Raw genomic sequence first — 21,816 nt, 5'->3', positions numbered from 1 at the left:
AACTTTACTCACCTGAACACAGCAGCAGAAGTAAGATTAGTATAAACTGATTAAACATATTTGCAGAGGGCAGAATCTGCAACAAAGATGTAGAAAGATAGAAAATACAGAGGCGAGTGTATTGGTTTTGTTTTAATATATTTATTAGTTTGTTATGTATACAAGGTTACTGGTTTTGTAAGTAAGTAATGACTTACAGTGTCGTCTGTCTGTGCACCTCTCACTATCTGTATCATCGAGTTGTGGTCCTCGTCGTCAGTCTTGTTCTCCTCTGAATGCGTTTGAGCAAAGCTGACAAAACTGTCCGCTACACTGTCCGCACGTGTATTTGTTACATTCCGAGCAAACGGTCTGTGTTTTCCGGTCCTTTTTGCTGGGGCATATTTGACACCTCTTTCTTTTATTGCTTATTTTTGGTCTGTTGTCCTGTTGCTCCTCCTCCTCCTCCTCGCCGTCGCTGCCGTCGCTGCGTCGCTGCCGTCGCTGCGTCCTGCCGTCGCCGTCGCTGCTGTCGCTGCCGTCGCTGCCGTCGCTGCCGTCGCTGCCGTCGCTGCCGCTGCGTCGCTGCGCTGCCGTCGCTGCCGCAGCCAGGGACATTTCCGTGCGAGGCATACACCGTCGCGTCTGGATGAGCGGCGTCACGAGTTCTTTGCCGAGTTGCTCCAGAAATATCCTTCTCTTGTTGCGTCTCGCCAACATCCACGTGGGGTTGAGCTCCCGCCACAGTACGAAGGCGCTGTAGGACGAGACGTCCAGGATGTTGTGAAAGACAAGGGGCCAGCGCCGTCATCCGCCTGCAGCTGAGGCGCTAATAACCTTGTCCAGATTGTCAACTCCGCCTTTGTTGCGATTTTACTCGATCACCAAGTCGGACTTCGTCCCCCGTGCTCCTGCTATCGATGCGTCTTCTTCTTCTTCTGCTGCCGCTCCTGCTCCACGTCCTACAGACTCGCAGGGATGTCGCCGCTTTGTACTCAGCAATAGTACGTTCCTATTTTTTTTCGGCATATACCAGACCAGGACGGCAGGCAGCGGAGCAAAGAGATAAGCGGACAGCGGACAGCGGACAGCGGACAGCGGCTATTATTACCGTTACTACCGTTTCTTCTCTTCTTTCCTCCTAGCTGCTGCAAACGGGCTCGGAGAAACGCCTGCGCAGCCAGGGCTTATTTTTGGGAACAGTGCCGACCAAAGTCAGATCCCGCTCGAGATACAAGCCTTCGGGCGAGCGTAAGAGGTGAAAAAATTGTCACAGGTTACAGTGCGTTTCCCGCCGAGTCCCTCAGTCAAATCCAAGACCACCTGCCCCTGGTTAAATTAGTATTTCTGCTGTTGTTGTTGTCGCCGCCGCCACTGCTGGTAGTAGTAGTAGTAGTAGTAGCAGTAGCAGTAGTAGTAGTAGTAGTAGTAGTAGTAGTAGTAGTAGTAGTAGTAGTAGTAGTAGTGTTTGTAGTTGTTCAGCAGGCCTGTTCTTGCCGCCAGTGTAGATTTGCATTTTCCAGGTGTAGTTTGATCTTGCGTCACACGTGACCCAAGTTTTGATGCTGTAACTTTGAAGGTTTGTTGGGCAAGTACTGGCGAAAAGGACATCTTCCTAAATAACGCACATAATAACAACAAAAAATGAATACAATTTGCATTTTTCTTGTTGCTGAGTAGTATTACTACTACTACTACTACTACTACTACTACTACTTCTACTACTACTTACGTACCTCTGAACCGAACCAGTTGCTCATCCACAGTCACGTTTCGTCCCGGATTATACAAGCGCGGAAGCTGAGCCGCCCACAGGTCCCAGACCCGGCGTATGGAGGCGAGTTTATCCGTGGAGCGGCGCGCGCCTCTCGCGGCGCGGTCGTCGAAGCGGAGATGACGGGAATACCTGTAAAAGGTTTTCAGGGACATGGTCGGAATACGGCCCTGCCCGTGCGGGCGTCCAAAAGGCTGGCCGCGGCTTCTCCTCGCGATTTGAACTCTCCCGCTAGGATGAGCAGTCCCAGGTAAGCGCGCAAATCGATCTTGTCCATGTTCTTCCACACGTCAGAGCCAAACTTGCGCACTCCCTCCCGATTGGTTACGGCGACAATTATTTGTTCAATTTAAATTTTCCCGTCACGAAAAGGCCGAACGTCGAGGCGATCTTGTGCCGCCGCTGCTGCCGGGTTTGGTGATGGGGATGTGGATGATGAGAAGGAAGAGCAGCAGAAGGAACAGAACCGGCACCACCACGGCCAAGGCCACAGCCTTCGCCACCTTCATCACCTCCGCCACTGTCCTCGTCCTCACTCTCACCGCCCCTCGGCGCCTCGGCGGCCTGCAAATTGTCTTTCTCGTTCTCTTGCTGTTCCGGCTTCTCCTGCTGTACACCTTCCATCCCTTTATTTGCAAATCGCGTGGGTCCAGGAGTTCCTACAGGCGATGGGGAACGAGGACGACGATCCTCCCGGTCATCGGCATCGTACGGGGATGAGGATGTGGAGGATGACGGTGGTGGTGGTGATGAGGTGGTGGCGCTACAGTAAGGTTGGCAAGAATCATACGGTACGGTACGGTACACCATTGTATTTGACCGTCTTTCGAACTGTAAAAGAAAACTGTCGCTGCTGCTGCTTCTTTGTCTTGTGCTGCTGCTGTTGTTGCATGTCTGCGAGGCAAGACGTTACTGTCACGGCCGTCTTCCTCGTCCTCCTTATCTGTGCTGTAGTCCTCCTCCTCCTCCCTTCCTCCCCCTTCTTTGGGTTCCTCTTCAGAGTCCTGTTCTTCATCATCGCCACCTTCTTTTTCTTCTTCTGATATCTCTTCATCTACATTGTCCTCCTCTGGGGAATCCACAGCCTCTTGTGAAAAGAGTAACTGTAGAATTTCAAGTGCACTCAGTCGTTGCCCATCGCTATACCCGCTACCCGTTTTTTGACTTGTTGTAGCCGAATTCTGCTGCTGCTGCTGCGACATGGCTGCCAAAATCAAAAAAAAAAAAAAGGATGCCTGTAGTAAGTAGTACAGGGATTAGGTTTGGAGCGGTGGGGTTGTGCAGTGTGCTGCTGCTGCTGCTGCTGCTGCTGCTGCTGCTGCTGCTGCTGCTGCTGCTGCTGCTGCTGCTGCTGCTGCTGCTGCTGCTGCTGCTGCTGCTGCTGCTGCTGCTGCTGCTGCTGGTAGGTGCAACAAAGGAGGTGTAGTGAAGGAATAGTAAATACATTGAAAGGTAAGGGTGTGCGTGAGTGAGATGGGCAATGGGAAATGCCTCGGTACAGATGATATCAGTGTGTGTGCGCGCGCCAACCTCAGCAGCTGCCTTGCCTTTCACCTTCTTGAACGAGTTCAAAGTGTCGCCGTATCATCTAGGCACGCGCTCCGCCGATGCCGGAGGCAATGAGCGGCTGGACGCGGTTTTGAGAAATGCCCGAATCCGCCCCCGAGAGAACTCTGCCTACTGGCTGTTTTTGAGATGGATCGACACTTGGGCCGACCTGCTTAAATTATTTTGCTGCAGTTTTGAGCAGCAGCAACATCAACAGCAGCAGAAAATGAACATAGAATTGGAAAAATGTTGGCGTTGATGCCACCACCACCAAACATACACGGACACTGTGACATAATAATTCTCTATGAGATGAATCGAGATACAAAGGTAATGAAGCACATTTTGACCACACAGGACTCCCCCTAGTCATCGAGTGAGAGAGTGAGAGAGTGAGAGAGTGAGCAGTGTCTCTGGGAAATGTCAAGTTTGATCTTGAAGAAGAAATCTGGAAACTACTGGAGCTATTTGTACACTACATCTTTTGCCTCACCTTTGCACCTGAGCAAAAAATGTAGCCTGTAGAGTGAACCAGGAGAAAAGAACATCTTCCTCTTCATTACAACTGTCTTCAACATACTCTATATGATACTATTATGATTTTTAGTAGTAGTAGTAGTAGTAGTAGTAGTAGTCATTTGTTCTATTATCATGTATATGTATATTATCATGAATGTAATAAACAAACTTAATAAAAGAGACAAAGATTATGCATTTCTTTATTTTTTTAATAATCATAATTATGAGTAATACATTTATCCCTTTCACCCCAGCATAGACCCTGCATCAAAACATAGGGAGTTGAGGGGAGGTTGATTTTGAGTCTATGATAGCAACACACACACACACACACACACACACACACACACACATACACACACATACACACACACACATACACACACAATACACACACACATACACACACACACACACACACACACACACACACACACACACACACACACACGATACACACACACACACACACACAGTTTCTTCAGCAGCTGCCTCCTGGAGCACAAGGAGAAGCCATCACTGCTGCTCCGGCTTTTGCTCCCGTCACTGAAACCGCTGTTAGCGAAACAGTCGCAGAAGCCGAGGCGGAGGCGGTCGAAGCCAGGACGCTCCCTTTGCGCGATGCCCTGAGAGAGACGGTAGTACTGATGTGCAACGCGCAGTCCTCCGCTTCGAGCCCTTTCACCGTAGTGACAGAATTCAAACTTTCACGTTACCACCAGCCCATCCACACTACCTCGTCTGGAGGCAACGCGTATCTGAACGCAGTCCTGCGTGACATTAAGCTTCAGGGCTCTGACCAATACCCCAACTATTTTCTTCTTTTAAGGAATGCCAGCAGGGCCTGCGCAGATTATCTCAGTGCAGTCGTGACAGCGGCAAATGCGCAACAAGAACGAGAACGAGGACGAGACGAGAAACAAACAAAGAGACAAAACATACAGCAGGCCTAGTGCCTGGCCCCTCTCTCGCAGTCACCGGGGACTTGAGCAATCACTGCGATATAGTTGTCATCTTTGAAATGGACCAAGACGGGAAGGAATCGAGAAACATTTTCACCACTGACTCGTGCTCTCCCGCTATGCGAAATGCTGTACTTCAGGGCAATGTACGCTTTGACTATGAACAAATATGGAGACCGATAAAGACACACATACGCTACTTATTCTGTCTTTGTTTTGCTCCTCACCATAGATTTAGACTAAGTCCAACAGCATAAAACAGGAGCAGCTGCAGCTGCCTTACCACCCTGCTGCCAGTAGTAGGACTAGGAGTGGGAGGAGGAGGAGGAGGAGGGAGGAGGAGGAGGAGGCAGGCCCACAGGTAGGGTAGCGTGAGGGATAAATAAATAGTCAGACATGCATACATACATGCATACGTACGTACATACATACATACGTACATACAGTAGTATGTAGAAGAGCAAAAACATGTATCCACAAGAGCCTGGAGCCCAAGAAGAAGCACAAGAAGGCCAGGAGAAAACAAGAAGAAGCACAAGCCAGAGCTGGATTGAACGCATTAACTGAAGAGGCTGTGGTCAGAATGAACGAGCTACTCAGGACGCGCGATGCCTTAACAGAGACGCACGAGTCACTTTCAACCCCCTTTATATGTCTGAAACAGAAGCTATAGTTACTACAGTCACTCAAACACTTATTGTGACAGGATGTGGGGAAGAGGAGTGTGTGTGTGTGTGTGTGTGTGTGTGTGTGTGTGTGTGTGTGTGTGTGTGTGTGTGTGTGTGTGTGTGTGTGTGTGTGTGTGTGTGTGTGTGTGTGTGTGTGTGTGTGTGTGTGTGTGTGTGTGTGTGTGTGTGCTGTGCTGTGCTGTGCTCATGACTCTAACATTTCAAACAAGATGTGAGTAAAAAAAGGCCAGAGACTCTTTGAATCCCACAGTGATTTGAACACATTTATTTACACACTCTAGAATTTCAAATCATCCTCTATAATGACTGTAACAGGAAGAAGCCAGGCCACTTCTCAGAGTTGGAACGTGTGAGATTTTCAATCCACGTCTGTTTGAGCAAAACTAAAGTGGAATTGAACTCAAAACCTTAGAACAACACAAGTTACAGCAGAAAATGTCTGACCTTCACCAGGAGAGCGGGAGGGTTTTAGTCCTGCTGTTGTAACACAACATGTTAATGTGTCAAGACACTCGTGCTTAGTAGAAAAATTGGCAATTTCACAGAGATCAGGACCACGGACAAATCAGATGGTGACTTTCTCACTTTCAGCAGAAAGTTTGATATCTGGAGCAAACAAATGCACAAACAAACACACACACACACACACTCACACACACACTCACAGGTTGCATGCTCCAGTTTAACCCTCTCGCGCTCCTCGTGGGTCAAACCGACCCCAAAATGTTGTTTTTTTATTTATTTATTTAATCACTCCTTGTGCCTGTGTACAACAGCTGTGTCTCATTTTCGTGCCTGCACTACTGACTGCATACAGCAGGGGGCAATATTTTTTATTTTAATAAAGTGTCTAGTAAATGAAGGGGGAAAAAAACAGCAGAGCGGGAGGGTTAAATGAAGGAAAAATCACAATTTTGGGTCTGTTTGACCCACCAGGAGAGCGGGAGGAGCATTTTCAAATGCATGTGGACAGTTTTCTGGGGGAACTTACGCAGAACCCGCCCTGTGACTGGTCACATGCCTTCACCATTGCAACCAGATGGGCGAGAAAAAATGTCCCTCATATAACGCAGGAGGTGATGGACCAGGCGGAGGCTCTCATCGTGTCCTGTGGGTTCTCCGAGGGACAGGGTGCACCTGGGGGGGACACAGTCACACAAACTGATGACCAAGTGACACATGCAACTGTTCATGAACCCCTAATTTTACCTGGGATTGACACGGTCGCACAAACACCTGCAGTCACACAAGCACCTTCACATGAGCTTCCTACATCTCCTATACCCCCTGTACCCACCGTGAGACGCAACACAGGCTCACGTGACACGCCCCAGACGCCCCAGACTCCCCCGAGCAGACGCCTCCACTCGAACAGAGACCTCCACCTCGGGCTCGCTTCCGTAATCCCGTAGTCGTCCCTGCAGAACATTTTGATTGTGAAATTGTGCACTTACCAGATGCAGATCAGGTGCAGGATGCTCCCTCTCCTCATCCTCGAGTTCCTCAGCCTCGTCCTCCTCCTTCTCCTCCCTGTTCTCCTACACAGTTGTTAGAGGAGGAAGCGTTACACATGCACGACACATCTCCAATTTTAGCACCGACTCAGGTCCCTCACACCAGCCCTGGTCCAGTGGCTCAACAGGAGACCACAGCTGAGGTCCATGAGCCGATTCACTCTCAATTTGAGACCTTGGCGGACGGTGACATGGACCCACTCTCAGATGCTGAGCTCCTTAATTCCCTCTGCACGCGGCCGGGGTCGATTTGTCCTCATGCGACACATTAATACAAATAGGAAAATGGTGGACTGGGCCTTGACTGTCAAACGATTCCTCATTATCGGTGATTCAAACCTTTCCCGGATCCTGTCACACGATGTTGAGGACCTACAGATTGACAGTTTCCCAGGGGCTAATTTCAGACATGCCCAGGCCATTCTAGACAAATGTATTGCCTTCACCAAGGTGGAGAAATTGGTGTTGGCCTTTGGACTGAATTGCCGGGGTCAAAAAGCGAGGGTAACTTCCGTCAAACAAATGCGGGCAGCTGTGCGTAGGGTTAGGGCTAAATCGAGGTTTCCCGCCGCACATATATGAGTCCCTTTGGTGAACTACTCCACCAACCTGTCCATTCCAGAGAAGGACACGCTGAGGGCCCTGAATGATCATATAGAGAGGAACTTGTCCTTCTTTCCACTGCTGGAGAAACATCTTTTTGAGACAGAGCAAGACAATGTCCACTGGACCAGGGACACTGCCTGCGCCATGTTTGATCACTGGTGTCGGTGTTTAAACTTGTGAGTCTCTCAAGGTCACAGGCCGGGGGCTGAGTGGCCATACGACCTTCCGGCCCCGGAATGTGATTGTTCTGGCTAAAAGGGTCACATTGACTGACACTCAGCTGCGTGTACTGGACAGAGGACTGACATTTGTCCCTTCCACTCACACCAGTACATATCAAAAACAACAATTACAATTTGACATTCAAAATTACCATAGGAACATTAAATTAGCCGTTTTTTTTAAAGGACAATCCCCCACCCACAATCAAAATCTATTTGTTTTGCCTTCCATGTGGACCCCACCTTCAGACAAACTGCCACCAGAGGTCAAAGTCCTGATCAAAAAGGACCTAAATGATTTTCACACTCAGTTCAGTCTGTGCAGAGAACAGTCCAACCTCTCCCCGGCTGAAAATCAGGCCCTTGTGAGCCTGGTTCACAATAAACACTTGGTCATCAAGCCAGCGGACAAAGGCGGTGCAGGGATCAGTGTGTTTGGGAAGGCCTCCGTCAATTAAAGGACACGAAATATTATGTTAAATTGGACACACCCATTTTTTACAACACAATAACCCTAACCCAGGGGTCTCAGACTCGCGGCCCGGGGGCCAACTGCGGCCCGCGGAACGATTTTTTGCGGCCCTCCACTTGATTCCAAAGAATCAAGTGGAGGGCCGCGGGCCGCACTGACAGATGAAGCTGCAATCTGTGCCATGCAGATTCACAACAACAGATTATTAATGCAGTTTACATCCCAAAACTCAATTTACAGCAGTTGTGAAGCAACGAGTCTAAGTGGATCTGTTAATACACGTACACGTGCACGTACGGCGTCACCGAAGAACCAAAACAAACCACACATGGTGGTACACGTGTGCACTTCACTTTATGCTCCCACAACCACAGTATCAGAGCAGAGGAGGCGCTGACAGAATCCCCCTGTTCATAAGTGTGGGACCTTTATTGGAGGAGGTAATAAGAAATAAAAAGACTTTGACAGTCTGTTTACCTGTTCAACACTCGGTGAGTAATTTGCTGGCAACTCGATGACCAAACTCCACCTGTGCGTCGCCGAAATCCACGCGCACTCAGCGGCAAACACAGCTGTCCCATCAATATGCAAACACCACAAAACTGCACTGATCTAGTCCAGAGGCTTGGCGACATGTGCAAAAAGTACGAGGCAAAAACAAGCGTCTTCCATCCATGTTTGACATACGAGAAGCAGATACACTCCAGTGTGGCGCTTTCACACCGGCAAACGAACCAAAACTGGTCCGATTAACGAGCCTCTGTATCCCGGTAGAACAGTGATATCTCCAGTAATCAATACTGATGTTCCCTGTTGATACCAGGAGCCGTCCTCATCTCATCACCATGAACTCATAAAACAGCAACAAGTAGAACTTTCTACAAACTCACCGCATCAGTTCTGAGTTCGGGTAACAGCAGAAGCCAACAGCTCCTCAGGACGGGGCTGGGGTCTGGTCCTTGGTTTTCTGTCGTCCTACAAGCGTTGGTCAGATGGTCCGGAGGCTCCATCCTCCATGTGCTGGTTCCAGACGGTGGCGAGCAAGACCAGTGCGCAATGACTGGGTCTAAGCGGGAACGTTCCGCCGTCTACGCGCTGGTTCCGTGTTCCGTGCGGGGAAAGTGAGAATGTTCTGTGGACTACACCTACAGGTCTGTGCTGCTCCTGTCCTCCGCGCTCAAGAACCGCGGCTGGTTCCGAGGTGGAGCAAAGCATCCGGACAGAACGTGAATCCAGTTTAGTTGGTGTCCGTCCTCCGCGCATTTGGTTCTTCCCGGGAAAAGCGCTTTTCACTCCCCGCTCCACGTCATCTGAGCCCGGACAGAACCGGAGCTGCTCCTGCTGGTTCGGGACTCTGGTTTGGATCTAGTCCGACTGTATTTCTCACACGAGGCTAAAAGCAGGACATTTTTTAAAGGTGAATCAATTGAATGGGCGATTGCCTATTGCCATAAAATTATTTAGTTAATTAAAGCCTAAAATAACAAATGCTGGTTCCTACATGATCACGGGGAACACCGGGTCATCTCTGTGCAGGTCCTGATCAGAAGTACACACCCCCAACTTTGACTCACTCTGGAGCCACACGTTGGTTCTTGCTCTGATCTTCGTGTGTTTCATTCTCTGTTTTGGCCATTGTTGGTTAAATATTTCGAAAATGAATCGCGGCTGCGTCTGGAAAACAACCTGTTACTGCGCTGGAGTCGTACAGCGTCACTTCAGGCAGAAGAGACGCGTTTCTCCCATGATGCATCTAGAATAGTTCGTTTGGACCTGCTGTCTGTGGTTTGGACCCGGGTTCACGTTCACACCAGAAGAACCGCACCAAATGACCAACTTTGGTGCGGATTCAAGCGAACCGAGACCAGCTCTTTTTTGAGGTCTCGGTTCACTTGAGTTGGTTCGGGTCAGAGTCCGATTGACGCTTTCACACCAACGCAAACGAACCGAACTAACCACTTCTGGTTCGAATGGATCGTTTGGTGCAACAAATACTGTCGGTGTGAAAACACCTAATACAGGTCAAGGGTCACTGATGAGCATCTTCAATCTATCCTGAGGATCTGCTTCCTCCTGCAAGTCAAACATCTCTCAGCTGTACAAGATGAAGCGTAGCCAGGTTTCAACCAGAAAGAAGTAGGCAAAAGAAGAAGAGTAGACGTATTAGTTTAAACTTAAGTTCTGAATACATTTTCATGTTCTGAACTGTTATTAAAGATTAAGAAAGTGTGTTGCGTGTTGTTCATTCTCTCTCTTCATTTCCCGTGCAACCGCTGTTTATCAATACTCAATGCGGCCCAGCCTCACTCAGACTTTATCTAATGTGGCCCCCAGGTCATTTGAGTTTGAGACCCCTGCCCTAGACCAACCCCTTGCCTAAACTTAACCAGTGGATGAAACACATATATGGTCCCTTTAAACTTTAAACGGCTAAATTTTTCCCACGCTTGACTAGGATGGATATGGACTGTTTTGACTCTGGTGGAACTGGATCAGAACTACATTCTAACAATTGATTGGATTAAAGCTAATATTCAGCCCATTTGGAAATGGTTTTTAAATTTTAAAGGGGTCTTTTAAACATATATTTGTATGGGAATAATCCTTTTTGGTTTGTTTATGCTATTGACTGTGGATGGGAACACGCCCCCTTTGGAAAGAGACACGCCTCCCCCAGATCCACATATAAAAGGAGGAAAGGAGACACACATCTCCAGCAGAGAGCTGTAGACATGAGACAGGGACACACATCCCCTTTATAAGCTACACAAATAGAATTTTTGATTGTGCCTTGGACCTGAAGAAGACCCTAAAATTGGTCGAAACGTTGTCCTTTAGGCACTTAAATGTAATTGTTTGAATATTTCTAGAATGACATAGCTCATAATTTTTTGAACCCGGGTCGGCAACATAGCCACCCTTATATTGTCAGTTAAAAACTTCTAAACAGAATAACCTAAACAAACCCACAAGAATAATTACAACATGGAGTGAGACAGTGAGAGCCCGTGTGCATCACCCGTTCCACGTGTTGGGACGGGGCCTTAACAATTATTCTAACCCTAAACCCTAAACCCTAAAAATTAAAAAACTAAAAAACACAAAAAAACCTAATTGATTAAGACAAGTCTGGGTGGACCCTCGCCGTGGGCGGGGTCCGCAGCCGAGACCAGCGGGGGGCGTCGGGCTGACGTCCGAGTTGGAGCCCGTGCATCACCTGTTCCCGGCCGGGGGCGGGGCTCTGTCTGTGTCTGTCCGTCGTCTCTGGGGAACGTCATCTCCGTACAGAGACAGTAAAATGACACGGATCCTGCCGGACTCTCCGGGGGAAACTGTCGCGCCACCATCGTGATCTGCTGCTCGCCGTCCTCCTACAACGAGGCCGAGACCGAGTCCAGAACCCGGTGACTGTGAACATCGAGCTGAAATATAGAAACATGAGAGAGAAAAAGAGAAGAACAAAACTCTGAGGAACATCATCACCTGGCTGGAAAACGAGCTCAACCGCTGGAGGAACGGGGAGAACGTTCCTCTGGAGGAGCAGCTCGATAAAGAAAAGGCCAAAGAGGAGGTTCTGCCTCTGGACAACATCATGAACGAGAAGGCAGCGTCCAGCCCCAACACGAGTCCAACTCACCGACGTCGAGAAAGAAGAAGTGTGAAGCCGAGAAAACGTTTTTTTAGAATTTTTTTTAATTTTTTTATTTAATTTAATTTTTTTTTTTTTTAGTTTTTAAAAAAACAAAACAACGGTAACAGAACCAGCAGGGGGCGTTGGGCCTGAGTCCGAGTACAGGACAAACCCTAACCCAGCTTGGCCTTACTACATTTAAAAGCATTTGATTGGAAACACTGGGGTGGAATTAAATTTATTGAATAGCAATAAGACAGGAATAAAGTTTTTTGACATGATAATAAATTTTTATATTGAATATGATTATTCATATTTTGACAGTGACGGAGCTCACAATCTTTTGAATCCTGGTGCAATACAGCCCCAGTCCACCTGATGGCGACACAGCCTCATAAAAGAAAGAAAAAGCAGCAGGGATGGAGTGGATCCTGATTCCATCTTTTCTATGAGCAGCTTCCTTTTCTCCACAACTTCTTCATGAGTCAGAGGAAACTCCCCCAGAACCTGAAACAATGTTCACCTCCTTTCACCTCATAAAGTTGCACTGTTATAACACAATAAGATTAATAGTGTCTAAAACAGCTTCACTGCAGTTACAATGGCATTTGTAAAGTTAAAAGCCCTAATGTAATTTGATACGTTGGACAAATGAGCAGCCCCCGAGTCTCCGATCTGATTGGCCAATGAGCGGTAGATTAAGGAACAGTTAAGACGCAGAGGCCATCACAGAGGCAGGAGTCCCGTGCCCCAAAGACAAAGATGAAAAACCTGCACATTACAAATTCAACAACTGGGCGCTGTTCGCACAGAACCAGAGTTCTGGGATGAGGTTCAATGAAATGTTCTGGAACATGGGGAAGGGAAGCATGAGGAGCTTCTTTAACGCTCTGGACAAAACTGAGCCGAAGAGTCTGACTCTGACCAAACAGGTGCTGAGAGAGAGAAAGCAGCTGGAGGAGGCTGTGGAAGATCTTCAGAGGAAAATCAAAGAGGCTTTAGCCAAACAAGACGAGATCAAACAGACCGAGGAGCAGGTGAAGAAGCACGAGGCCGAGATCGAGAGGAACAAGGACTTTATGGTCCCTCTAAAAGTCACGAAGCCTGTTGAAGAAAACATCTCAGGATCAGGGAAGTACATCACCAACTGCCAGAAGTGCCATCACACGTGTCATTTCCCATGTGGCATCGCCGACGACAGAGACAAGAAACACTGTGACGCCATGGATGGAAATGGATACTGCAAAAAGTGTCCAGGAAAATGCATCTGGAGCGAACACTACAACCAGAAGGACCAATGGAAGTACGAAGAAGTCACCGAGATGAAGACTGCAGAGGAGATTAAGGAGAAGTGCCTCAAAGGAACCGAGGACAAGAAAACTGAAGTGTTTGGTCTCAAAACTGAAACAGGAGCACCAGAGGTTCAAGAATAAAGTGAACAACATGGTCCAGGAAGCCACCGGGTTCATTAACCGTCTGAAGAACGACCCTCTGTCCACTCCAGACTCCACCTGCTCATCGAGGCTGAGAAGAAGCAGCGTGAGGCTGGATGGGAGCGGAGGGTGGAGGCCCTGGAGGAGGAGAAGCAAAAGGCTGAACTGTGCTCACGAGTCGCCACCGGAGGAGAGTTACTGTCCTTTCACTGAAGTAAGTCTGAATAAAATCTATTTAACCAAATCCAAAGCAGAGAGACACTGCAGGTGCAGCTCCAGAACCACTAACCCAAGAAATAAATACAGATTTTTATCTGTTTTTAGATTCTTAACTTTTTCTCAGCTCAAAATCCCTCAGTTGTCTGAAAAACAGACAAGGCAAGTTTATTTGTACAGCACAATTCATACACAAAGTAATTCAATGTTTTACAGAAAAAGAAATACATTAAAATCACAATAAAAACAAATGAAAACATAAATAATCATCACAAAATTCAAAAGAGACAGAGACGTTCAATGAGAGAGAAGAAGAGTGCAGAATGAAAAATGAAAACCTTTCAGTCCGACGCAGTGAAACAGAACTGAGCCTGGAGTCACTGAAGAATGAAGCAGTGGATGTGAAAATCTGTTTTATGTTGTATTTGACCAAAGCTGTTTTTGTCTGTTTCAGCCCCGGACACTGGAGGAACATTCAGCTTCGCTCGGGTTTTGGAGACTTTGACTTTCTAAATAAAGCTTTAATACGGAGCAGGACACGATTTCTGTTTTTCCTGAGTCCTACTGAGAAATGTAGTTGAAATGTCCCATAATCCAGAGAAATGTCATGTTTGTGAATTTACTTTTCCCTCCAGCTGATGGTGATGCTTTTCAAATTTGCTTCTGGACTCTCAGGCTGATATTTAGAAACTGAAATAATGTGATGATTTTCTGAAATTCTTAAAAATGCAGCGGATGAAAGAGGCTCCAAACTAAGACATGATTAAACTGGAAGTGATTTCTGTTAATAAAATCAAAATGATAAACATGAAGCTCAGAGTTTTTATTCACACGTTAAAATAAATCTTAAATCAAACCTGTTCTTCAAACTGCTCGTCTCAGATCTTTCTCCATGTTTTTCTCTTGTGTTATTCTCAGATTAAATGTACAAATGTAAAACACTGAGGTTAAAACTGTTTCCACCACAGAAACAGTTTAAACACCAGAAGCACAAGAAGAACAGAGACAAAGTGACGCAAAGTCCCAAAATAAACATGTGACACCAGCACAGACAGAAACTACTACTACTACTACTTGTCAAGTCTTTATTTCAGGAATGCAGGTTCAACTTGAAAAAACCAGGGAAACAGACACAAGTCTCAACTCGGCTTGAAGTTTTTATTGAAATAATTTGATTATTTTAGTTGTAGTAGTAGTAGTGGTATTTGTAGTTGTTGTAGCAGTTCGAAAACCTTCAAAAAGACAAACATGTAATAAAATTAAATTTACATTTCACAGTGTCAGTCATAATCCATTTTACTTTTAATTAATACACTTCAATTATGATATTATCTATATATAATATATATTATTTGTATTTTATAATATCCAGTATACATTTCACACATGAACCCAAATAGCTATCATTTTAACCCATCATTTTACCAATAATTTTTCAATCCTATAATTAACTTTTTATACGGTTTTAACTGAATGCATGAAATGTAATATTTGAAGATACATAAATACATTGTTTTTTAATTGCTAAACATATTTATATATTTAACTAGAGCTAAACTTAGGATTTACATCATTTTCTTTAAATCAGATTTACTAAATAAGCAATTTAGTTATTTAACTTAACTCTTAGCATTTTTAAACTTAAATTTAATTTATTTACAGTTTCTTTTAAATTTAAAACTAATTTTAAAGTTAAATTTACTCACCAGTAGTGTCTCTGTGTTTCCCCTCACATTCCTTGGTTTGGTCTGATTTTTTTGAGCACACCTGGGCCTCATTAAATGATTACAGAGACACACCTGGTTACCTGGTTTTTGGTCTTGCTGCCATCTACTGGCCAGACTCAAAATAACCTAATCAACTAATAAAAAGGGAGGGGAGGAGGGGGGAGGAGCGGTGAAGAGGAAGAGGAGGGAGCAGAGGTGAGAGGAGACAGGGCTCAGGAGTGGAGGTGAAGACTTGGTGCAGGGGCTGGGCTTTTTGACTTGACACCTCCCACTTGAGCTCCTGGTGGGAACCCAAGGAGGTCACACATCTCAGTCCTTGGTGTCTTGTACCGAGTATTCTTCAGCTGGTATTAGGACAATTAGGCGTCTTACATCTCTCTGAAGGATGGTGGCAGGGATTTTTGTTTTAGCCTGCTGCTTTGTATGTTTCATTGGGACTGGATAGCTTGGGAAGACTTTTATGCCAGGCATCTCTGACAATTCCTTTGCCGTCTTTGTTGATTTGAACCACTTTGCCCAGCGTATATTGACCCCTCAGGGCGTTCTGGTCAGCCACCCACACAATGTCACCAACCGCTACATTCCTTTCCTTCGTATGCCATTTGCTCCTTACGAATAAGTTGGGACCCGCCAGCTGGCACCATTTTTTCCAGAATTTTTTAACTTCTAACTGGATGCTTTGGAGCCTTTTAAAGGAGTAACCTTCAAAGTCAAAACTGGCCAAGTTTCCCTTTGGGCTTGCCCGTCCGAGGAGGAGACTGTTGGGACTGATGTAGTTTATACACTCTTCTCTGCTTTGCACTCGAGCATCTATTGGCCTTTCGTTCACGAGGTTGGTAGCCATGAACAGAAATGTTTGGAATTCACTCCAGGTGAAGATACTGTCTCCAGCCAGATTATGCAGGGCTCTTTTGACCAGCCGAACTGCTGCTTCAGCGGCGCCGTTTCGGTGCGGAGAGTTTGCCGGGTGGATTTTCCATGACCACTCTGACCCATGTTTTGCTGCTTCATTCTCAAGTTCTTGCTTGTCCACTCTGTCAAGTGCTGGTTTGGCTCCTATAAAGTTCGTTCCTGAATCTGACCAAAGTTTCTTGGGGTGACCTCTGAGTGCTGTGAACCTTTGGAAGGCCAGAAGGAAACCTTCAGAGGACTGGTCACTGACAATGTCTGTTTGAATGGCTCTTGATGCCATGCAGCAGAATACAATGCCCCATACTTTAAGTTTGGTTCTTTTCTTCACCTCGTCTTTTACCATGAATGGTCCAAATAGATCTACAGTGGTGTATTCGAAAGGCAGGGCTGGAGTTATCCTTTCTGGAGGAAGATCACCCATGATTTGCCGACAAGTCTTTGCCTTGTTTTTCCTGCAGATTACACAGCTGTCAACAACTTGTTTTGCAAGTCTCCGTCCCTTGATAATCCAAGCTTTCCATCAGAAAATGTTATTGCAACTGGTCTGTCTCTCCAATCAGCAGGCGTGATACTTCTGAGGAATCTTATTTGACTCAAATCTGCATATTCTTCGAAGAGTTTGACGGCCTCGTCTCTCAGTCCCTCTGAGAGAGGTTTGTCCCAGGTTTCTTGAGTCATTTTTCCCACACCAGTTTCTTGAAAAGCCCTTCTCACCAGGATGGCGCCTTTCTGCTTTAGAGGAGTTACCAGGCCAATTGGGTCATATAGCCCCGCCACTTGGCTCAATAGCTCTCTTCTGCTTAGGGGATCAGGTGTTTGATGCCTTATCTCCTCCTTTGTAAGATTTTTTCCGAGTCTCATCTTCTTTCTCTTCTTGGAGAAATTGATTGATGTAAGCATATACAGCATGTCCTTCTGTGCATCATAGCCAACCCCAAGAGCTTTATTATCTTCATCTCTCATTTGGTTGGGAAGAATGACAGTTTTGTTATGAGCAGTGTACTCTGTCTGCTGGACCTCTCCTGAACTTAGTTGCCTCCCACTTTGGCCAGACCACACCCAGGGTTTCAAAAAGAAACCTCCAGCATTTAAGATCTTTTCAACTCCTCCAGTAATCTTGACCAGACCCTCTAGGCTGTTGTGAGAAGTGAGTATATCATCCACATAACTGTCTTCCTCTAGAACTCTGCGCTCTTCTGTCATGTGGGTAAACTCTGGCAGCTTAGCAGTTTCTCTCATTGCCAGTTGCGCTATGCACCCTGCTGGTCTGTCCCCGATATTGACTCTGGTAATGGCATACTCTTCAATATCATCTTCCATACAGTCTCTCCAGAGAAATCTATGCAGATGCATTTCGCGGTCTTCCAGCCAGACTGAGTTGTACATCTTCTTGATGTCACCCAATGCAGCATGTACCCCTTGTCGGAATCTAAGTAGTACGGCTCTGATGGGATTCAGTACGTCTGGACCTTTGAGCAGAATATCATTCATACTTTGACCTTTGAACTTCTGGCTACTGTTCCACACCAGTCTTACAGGAGTTGTTACAGAGTGAGGGTTTGGGGCAATTAGATGACTCACATACCAGACAGGGCCTTTCCAATCTGTTTTTATTTCTTCTGTGAGTTTTATAGCAGCATGTCGTTCCACCATCTCATGAACTTGAGCAGTATATGCAGCTTTCCACTCTGGCTCTTTGTCCAGCTGTCTTTCCGTCCTCATGAACGTTGCTTGAACTGCTTCTTTGTTGTTTGGGAGGAAGAAGGATCTTGTGTCCAAGGATACTTTGCATCCCAGTGTGGAGTATTAACATGAGCATCTCCTCTCACATAGGTAAGTCCTTCTTTAATAACTTCCAGCTCTTTCTTCAGCCAGTGTCATTTCCTTGCCTCCAGGCTGACAATTGCCACATCGACATCCCCCACACTTTGGCTCGCAGGAAGCACCAATGCTCTCCCACCTCCACCACTCGAGGAAGTCCTTTGATGTACCAGCTGCAACCATGGTACTGGCAGTCTTGTGTGGAGGGATACTGTGCGGATCTGAATGCTTTATCACCTCTTCGTATCTCACTGCTGCAGTTCGCATTGATCGTGCAAAGTGGGTCTTGGAATTATGTGCAGCTATTTCCACATGCTCAATCAGGATGAGCACCACCAACTGTTTTTCCAAGAGGGCTATCCCATAAAACAAGATCCCCCACAACTTTCTCTCTCTGAGGGTGCCAGCCTCTCTTCTCGGTGACTTATTAGGAGCTCAACCTCACTGGGACGCTGCAGATCCTCTACTCGGACATCGGGGAAGAAGGAGTGAAGCTTTTCAGGTTCGACTTCTTTGTGCACCTTGGCAATTTCATCCGAACCATAGCAAACAAGCTCATGTGACATTTCCACACCCGGTGCCGTCTTAATGCGGACTCTGAGAAGGTAACGTTTTGTCTTGACAGACAAGGTCATCCCACCAACTCCATACAGCATTAAGGTCACTTTTCACTTCTCAGTCTGAGTCGGTCAGCAGCCTTGTGAGTAATATAATTAGTGTCAGAAGCAAGGTCTATTAGGGTTCCAATCTTCTGACCTGCATTTGCTGTGACCTCCAGTAACATCAAAATGACTGGTAGCTCTTCAAGATCATTGTGTGCCATTAGCTGAGATGGTGGTGTGTTGCCAACTCGGGCACTCCCATTTGTGAACGCCTTTCTGCACCGCTCTGCCATGTCTGGAGATAACTCCATCAGGAATTGTTCTTGCTCTGTGGTTAGATTGCTTTTCCTGTCACCGCTTTTCCTCTCTTTGCTTTTGTCAGTTTCTCTTGGGCAAAGAAGGTAATGGTGATCGTTTGGACCTCCTTTTTTGCATTCTTTGTTCCTGCAGATGTATGTATTCGTGCAATCTCCCTCTGTATGCCAGCCAAGACAGATTCTGCATGCACCAAGCCTTTTCAGAGTGACCTTTTTCTCTGGAACACTCAGTGATTTGAATTTTCTACAAAAGAAAAGCTTGTTGAAATGTTTTCTTTCACCACATACAGCACATGTTCTCTCAAGTTCTTTTTCTGTAGTTTTGGTGGTAGCATATTTCTTTTCTTGTCTTCGTGTAGTATAGTCTGCTTTGTCCACAGCTCTGAGTTGTTCCAGCCTTTCTAGTACACCCTCTTGTTTTTTCAAGAATGTGAGAAGCATGTCAAAGTGGTTATCAGATTCCACTCCATTACTGGGTTCTAACATGAAACTGAGCCAGTCACGCTTCACAAAGTCGGGGATCTTACTCTCAATTGTTCTTATAACGAGTGGATTTTTAATTGCGCCAACATTGTTCAGATCTGTCAGGTCAGCAAGGGCTTTCTCCACTGCTTGAATCAGCTCAATCACTTTGCGTGGCTGATTTCCTCGCACAGGTGGTAATTTTTCAAGGTCTTCAAGGATCTCAATAGCTATTGCTGATTTGTTTCCATATCTGTTTTCCAGCACTCTGAACATGTCCTCAGAAGAGGAGTAAGATGACAATCTCAGGTCTTTTACAAGTTTGTCTTCCACACTGTTCAGCAGTTGGATTTTTCTGACCTCAGCTGACCCGGTTGGTTCACCCTGCTTTTGCAGATTTTCCCAGTCCTTTCTCCATCTATAAAAGTCTCTTTTGTCTCCACTGAATTTTGGTAGTGAAGTGGGCTTTATCTTCACGATTGGGATCATTGGAGTAGGTGTTGCAGGTCCCCCGTTAAAACCAGTAGCTGCTTCTCCAGTCTGCTCTGCAACCCGCCTTGCGGTCACAAACTCTGCCTTCCTTAGCTCAAGTTTGAGTTTCAGAGTTTTTAATGCAGCAATTCTGTCATTGAGAGTCCTCCGCTCCTCTCCAGGAATCCATCTTTCCCAGGTCAGCATTGTATCAGTGGTGTCTTTGAGTCTTTTCTCCAAAATATCCATATGAACACCATAACTCTCCACATTTATACTGAGAACAGGTAAATCACATGTCCTTTCCCCAATCTCTTCAGCTTCCAAGATGGATGTTTGGACTTCAGTCTTCCCATATTTTGACCACAAGGTTGCTTGCACAGTCTCTCTTATGAGTTTGAATTTTCCTTCAGCTTCTTCGGCTGTTTTTTCAATCTCTTCCTGTTGTTCAAACAATTGTGGGTCTTTCTCTTTTAATTCATCACATAGTAATGCAGCCAAGTAATTGTCATTAGACTCAAAAAGTTCTGTGAGTCGTTCAGATAGTTTATTGAATTCATCCAATATCTCTTCTTGTACCATACTGTCCAAGTCTCTTGTGACCATGTTAACTTGTCTTGTGAAGAGGCTTTTTGCAATAGTGCGCTCTTTTTTGAGCTGTTTGATTGACTTGTCTTCAGCCATGTTTCCTCTTGCGTCCTCCTTAGCACTTGGATTAAGCTTTTTGCTTTTCCCACTTTGTGCTTGCACGACTGGTTTTCGACTGTCAAGTCTTTATTTCAGGAATGCAGGTTCAACTTGAAAAAAACCAGGGAAACAGACACAAGGTTCAACTCGGCTTGAAGTTTTTATTGAAATAATTTGATTATTTTAGTTGTAGTAGTAGTAGTAGTAGTGGTATTTGTAGTTGTTGTAGCAGTAGCAGTAGCAGGTCGAAAACCTTCAAAAAGACAAACGTGTAATAAAATTAAATTTACATTTCACAGTGTCAGTCATAATCCATTTTACTTTTAATTAATACACTTCAATTATGATATTATCTATATATAATATATATTATTTGTATTTTATAATATCCAGTATACATTTCACACATGAACCCAAATAGCTATCATTTTAACCCATCATTTTACCAATAATTTTTCAATCCTATAATTAACTTTTTATACGGTTTAACTGAATGCATGAAATGTAATATTTGAAAGATACATAAATACATTGTTTTTAATTGCTAAACATATTTATATAATATTTAACTAGAGCTAAACTTAGGATTTACATCATTTTCTTTAAATCAGATTTACTAAATAAGCAATTTAGTTATTTAACTTAACTCTTAGCATTTTTAAACTTAAATTTAATTTATTTACAGTTTCTTTTAAATTTAAAACTAATTTTAAAGTTAAATTTACTCACCAGTAGTGTCTCTGTGTTTCCCCTCACATTCCTTGTTTGGTCTGATTTTTTTGAGCACACCTGGGCCTCATTAAATGATTATAGAGACACACCTGGTTACCTGGTTTTTTGGTCTTGCTGCCATCTACTGGCCAGACTCAAAATAACCTAATCAACTAATAAAAAGGGAGGGAGGAGGGGGAGGAGCGGTGAAGAGAAGAGGGAGGGAGCAGAGGTGAGAGGAGACAGGCTCAGGAGTGGAGGTGAAGACTTGGTGCAGGGGCTGGGCTTTTTGACTTGACACTGCTACTACTACTACTACTACTACTACTACTACTGCTACTACTACTGTTACTACTACTACTACTACTACTACTACTACTACTACTACTACTACTACTACTACTACTACTACTACTACTACTACTACTGCTACTACTACTACTACTACTACTACTACTACTACTGCTACTACTACTGCTACTACTACTACTAACTACTACTGCTACTACTACTACTACTACTACTACACTTACTAGCTACTA

General features: G+C 45.4%; 1 protein-coding gene across 1 annotated transcript; it reads left to right on the top strand.

The window, feature by feature from the left end:
- Window positions 1–7,270: 7,270 nt before the first annotated feature.
- On the top strand, window positions 7,271–13,561 carry LOC129411345 (kinesin heavy chain-like). The gene is made up of 4 exons (XM_055162000.1): window positions 7,271–7,489; window positions 11,718–11,940; window positions 12,636–13,302; window positions 13,420–13,561. Exons 1-4 carry the CDS (start codon window positions 7,271–7,273, stop codon window positions 13,559–13,561), a joined length of 1,251 nt encoding a protein of 416 aa, XP_055017975.1.
- Window positions 13,562–21,816: the final 8,255 nt, after the last annotated feature.

Source organism: Boleophthalmus pectinirostris, unplaced genomic scaffold, assembly GCF_026225935.1.
Source record: "Boleophthalmus pectinirostris isolate CB_2022bp ecotype Guang Dong unplaced genomic scaffold, ASM2622593v1 HiC_scaffold_4, whole genome shotgun sequence".
NCBI lineage: Eukaryota > Metazoa > Chordata > Actinopteri > Gobiiformes > Gobiidae > Boleophthalmus > Boleophthalmus pectinirostris.
The sequence above is the reverse complement of the archived record's forward strand: the minus strand, read 5'-3'. Positions and strand labels throughout refer to the sequence as shown.

Excerpts from the sequence above, each read along its gene's own strand:
- LOC129411345 (XM_055162000.1), top strand. The coding sequence starts at position 7,271 with ATGGTGGACTGGGCCTTGACTGTCAAACGATTCCTCATTATCGGTGAT. Across the intron at positions 7,490-11,717 it reads GCCGGGGTCAAAAAGCGAGG|AAACATGAGAGAGAAAAAGA; the intron begins GTAACTTCCGTC and ends GCTGAAATATAG. Across the intron at positions 13,303-13,419 it reads GAGGACAAGAAAACTGAAGT|ACTCCACCTGCTCATCGAGG; the intron begins GTTTGGTCTCAA and ends TGTCCACTCCAG.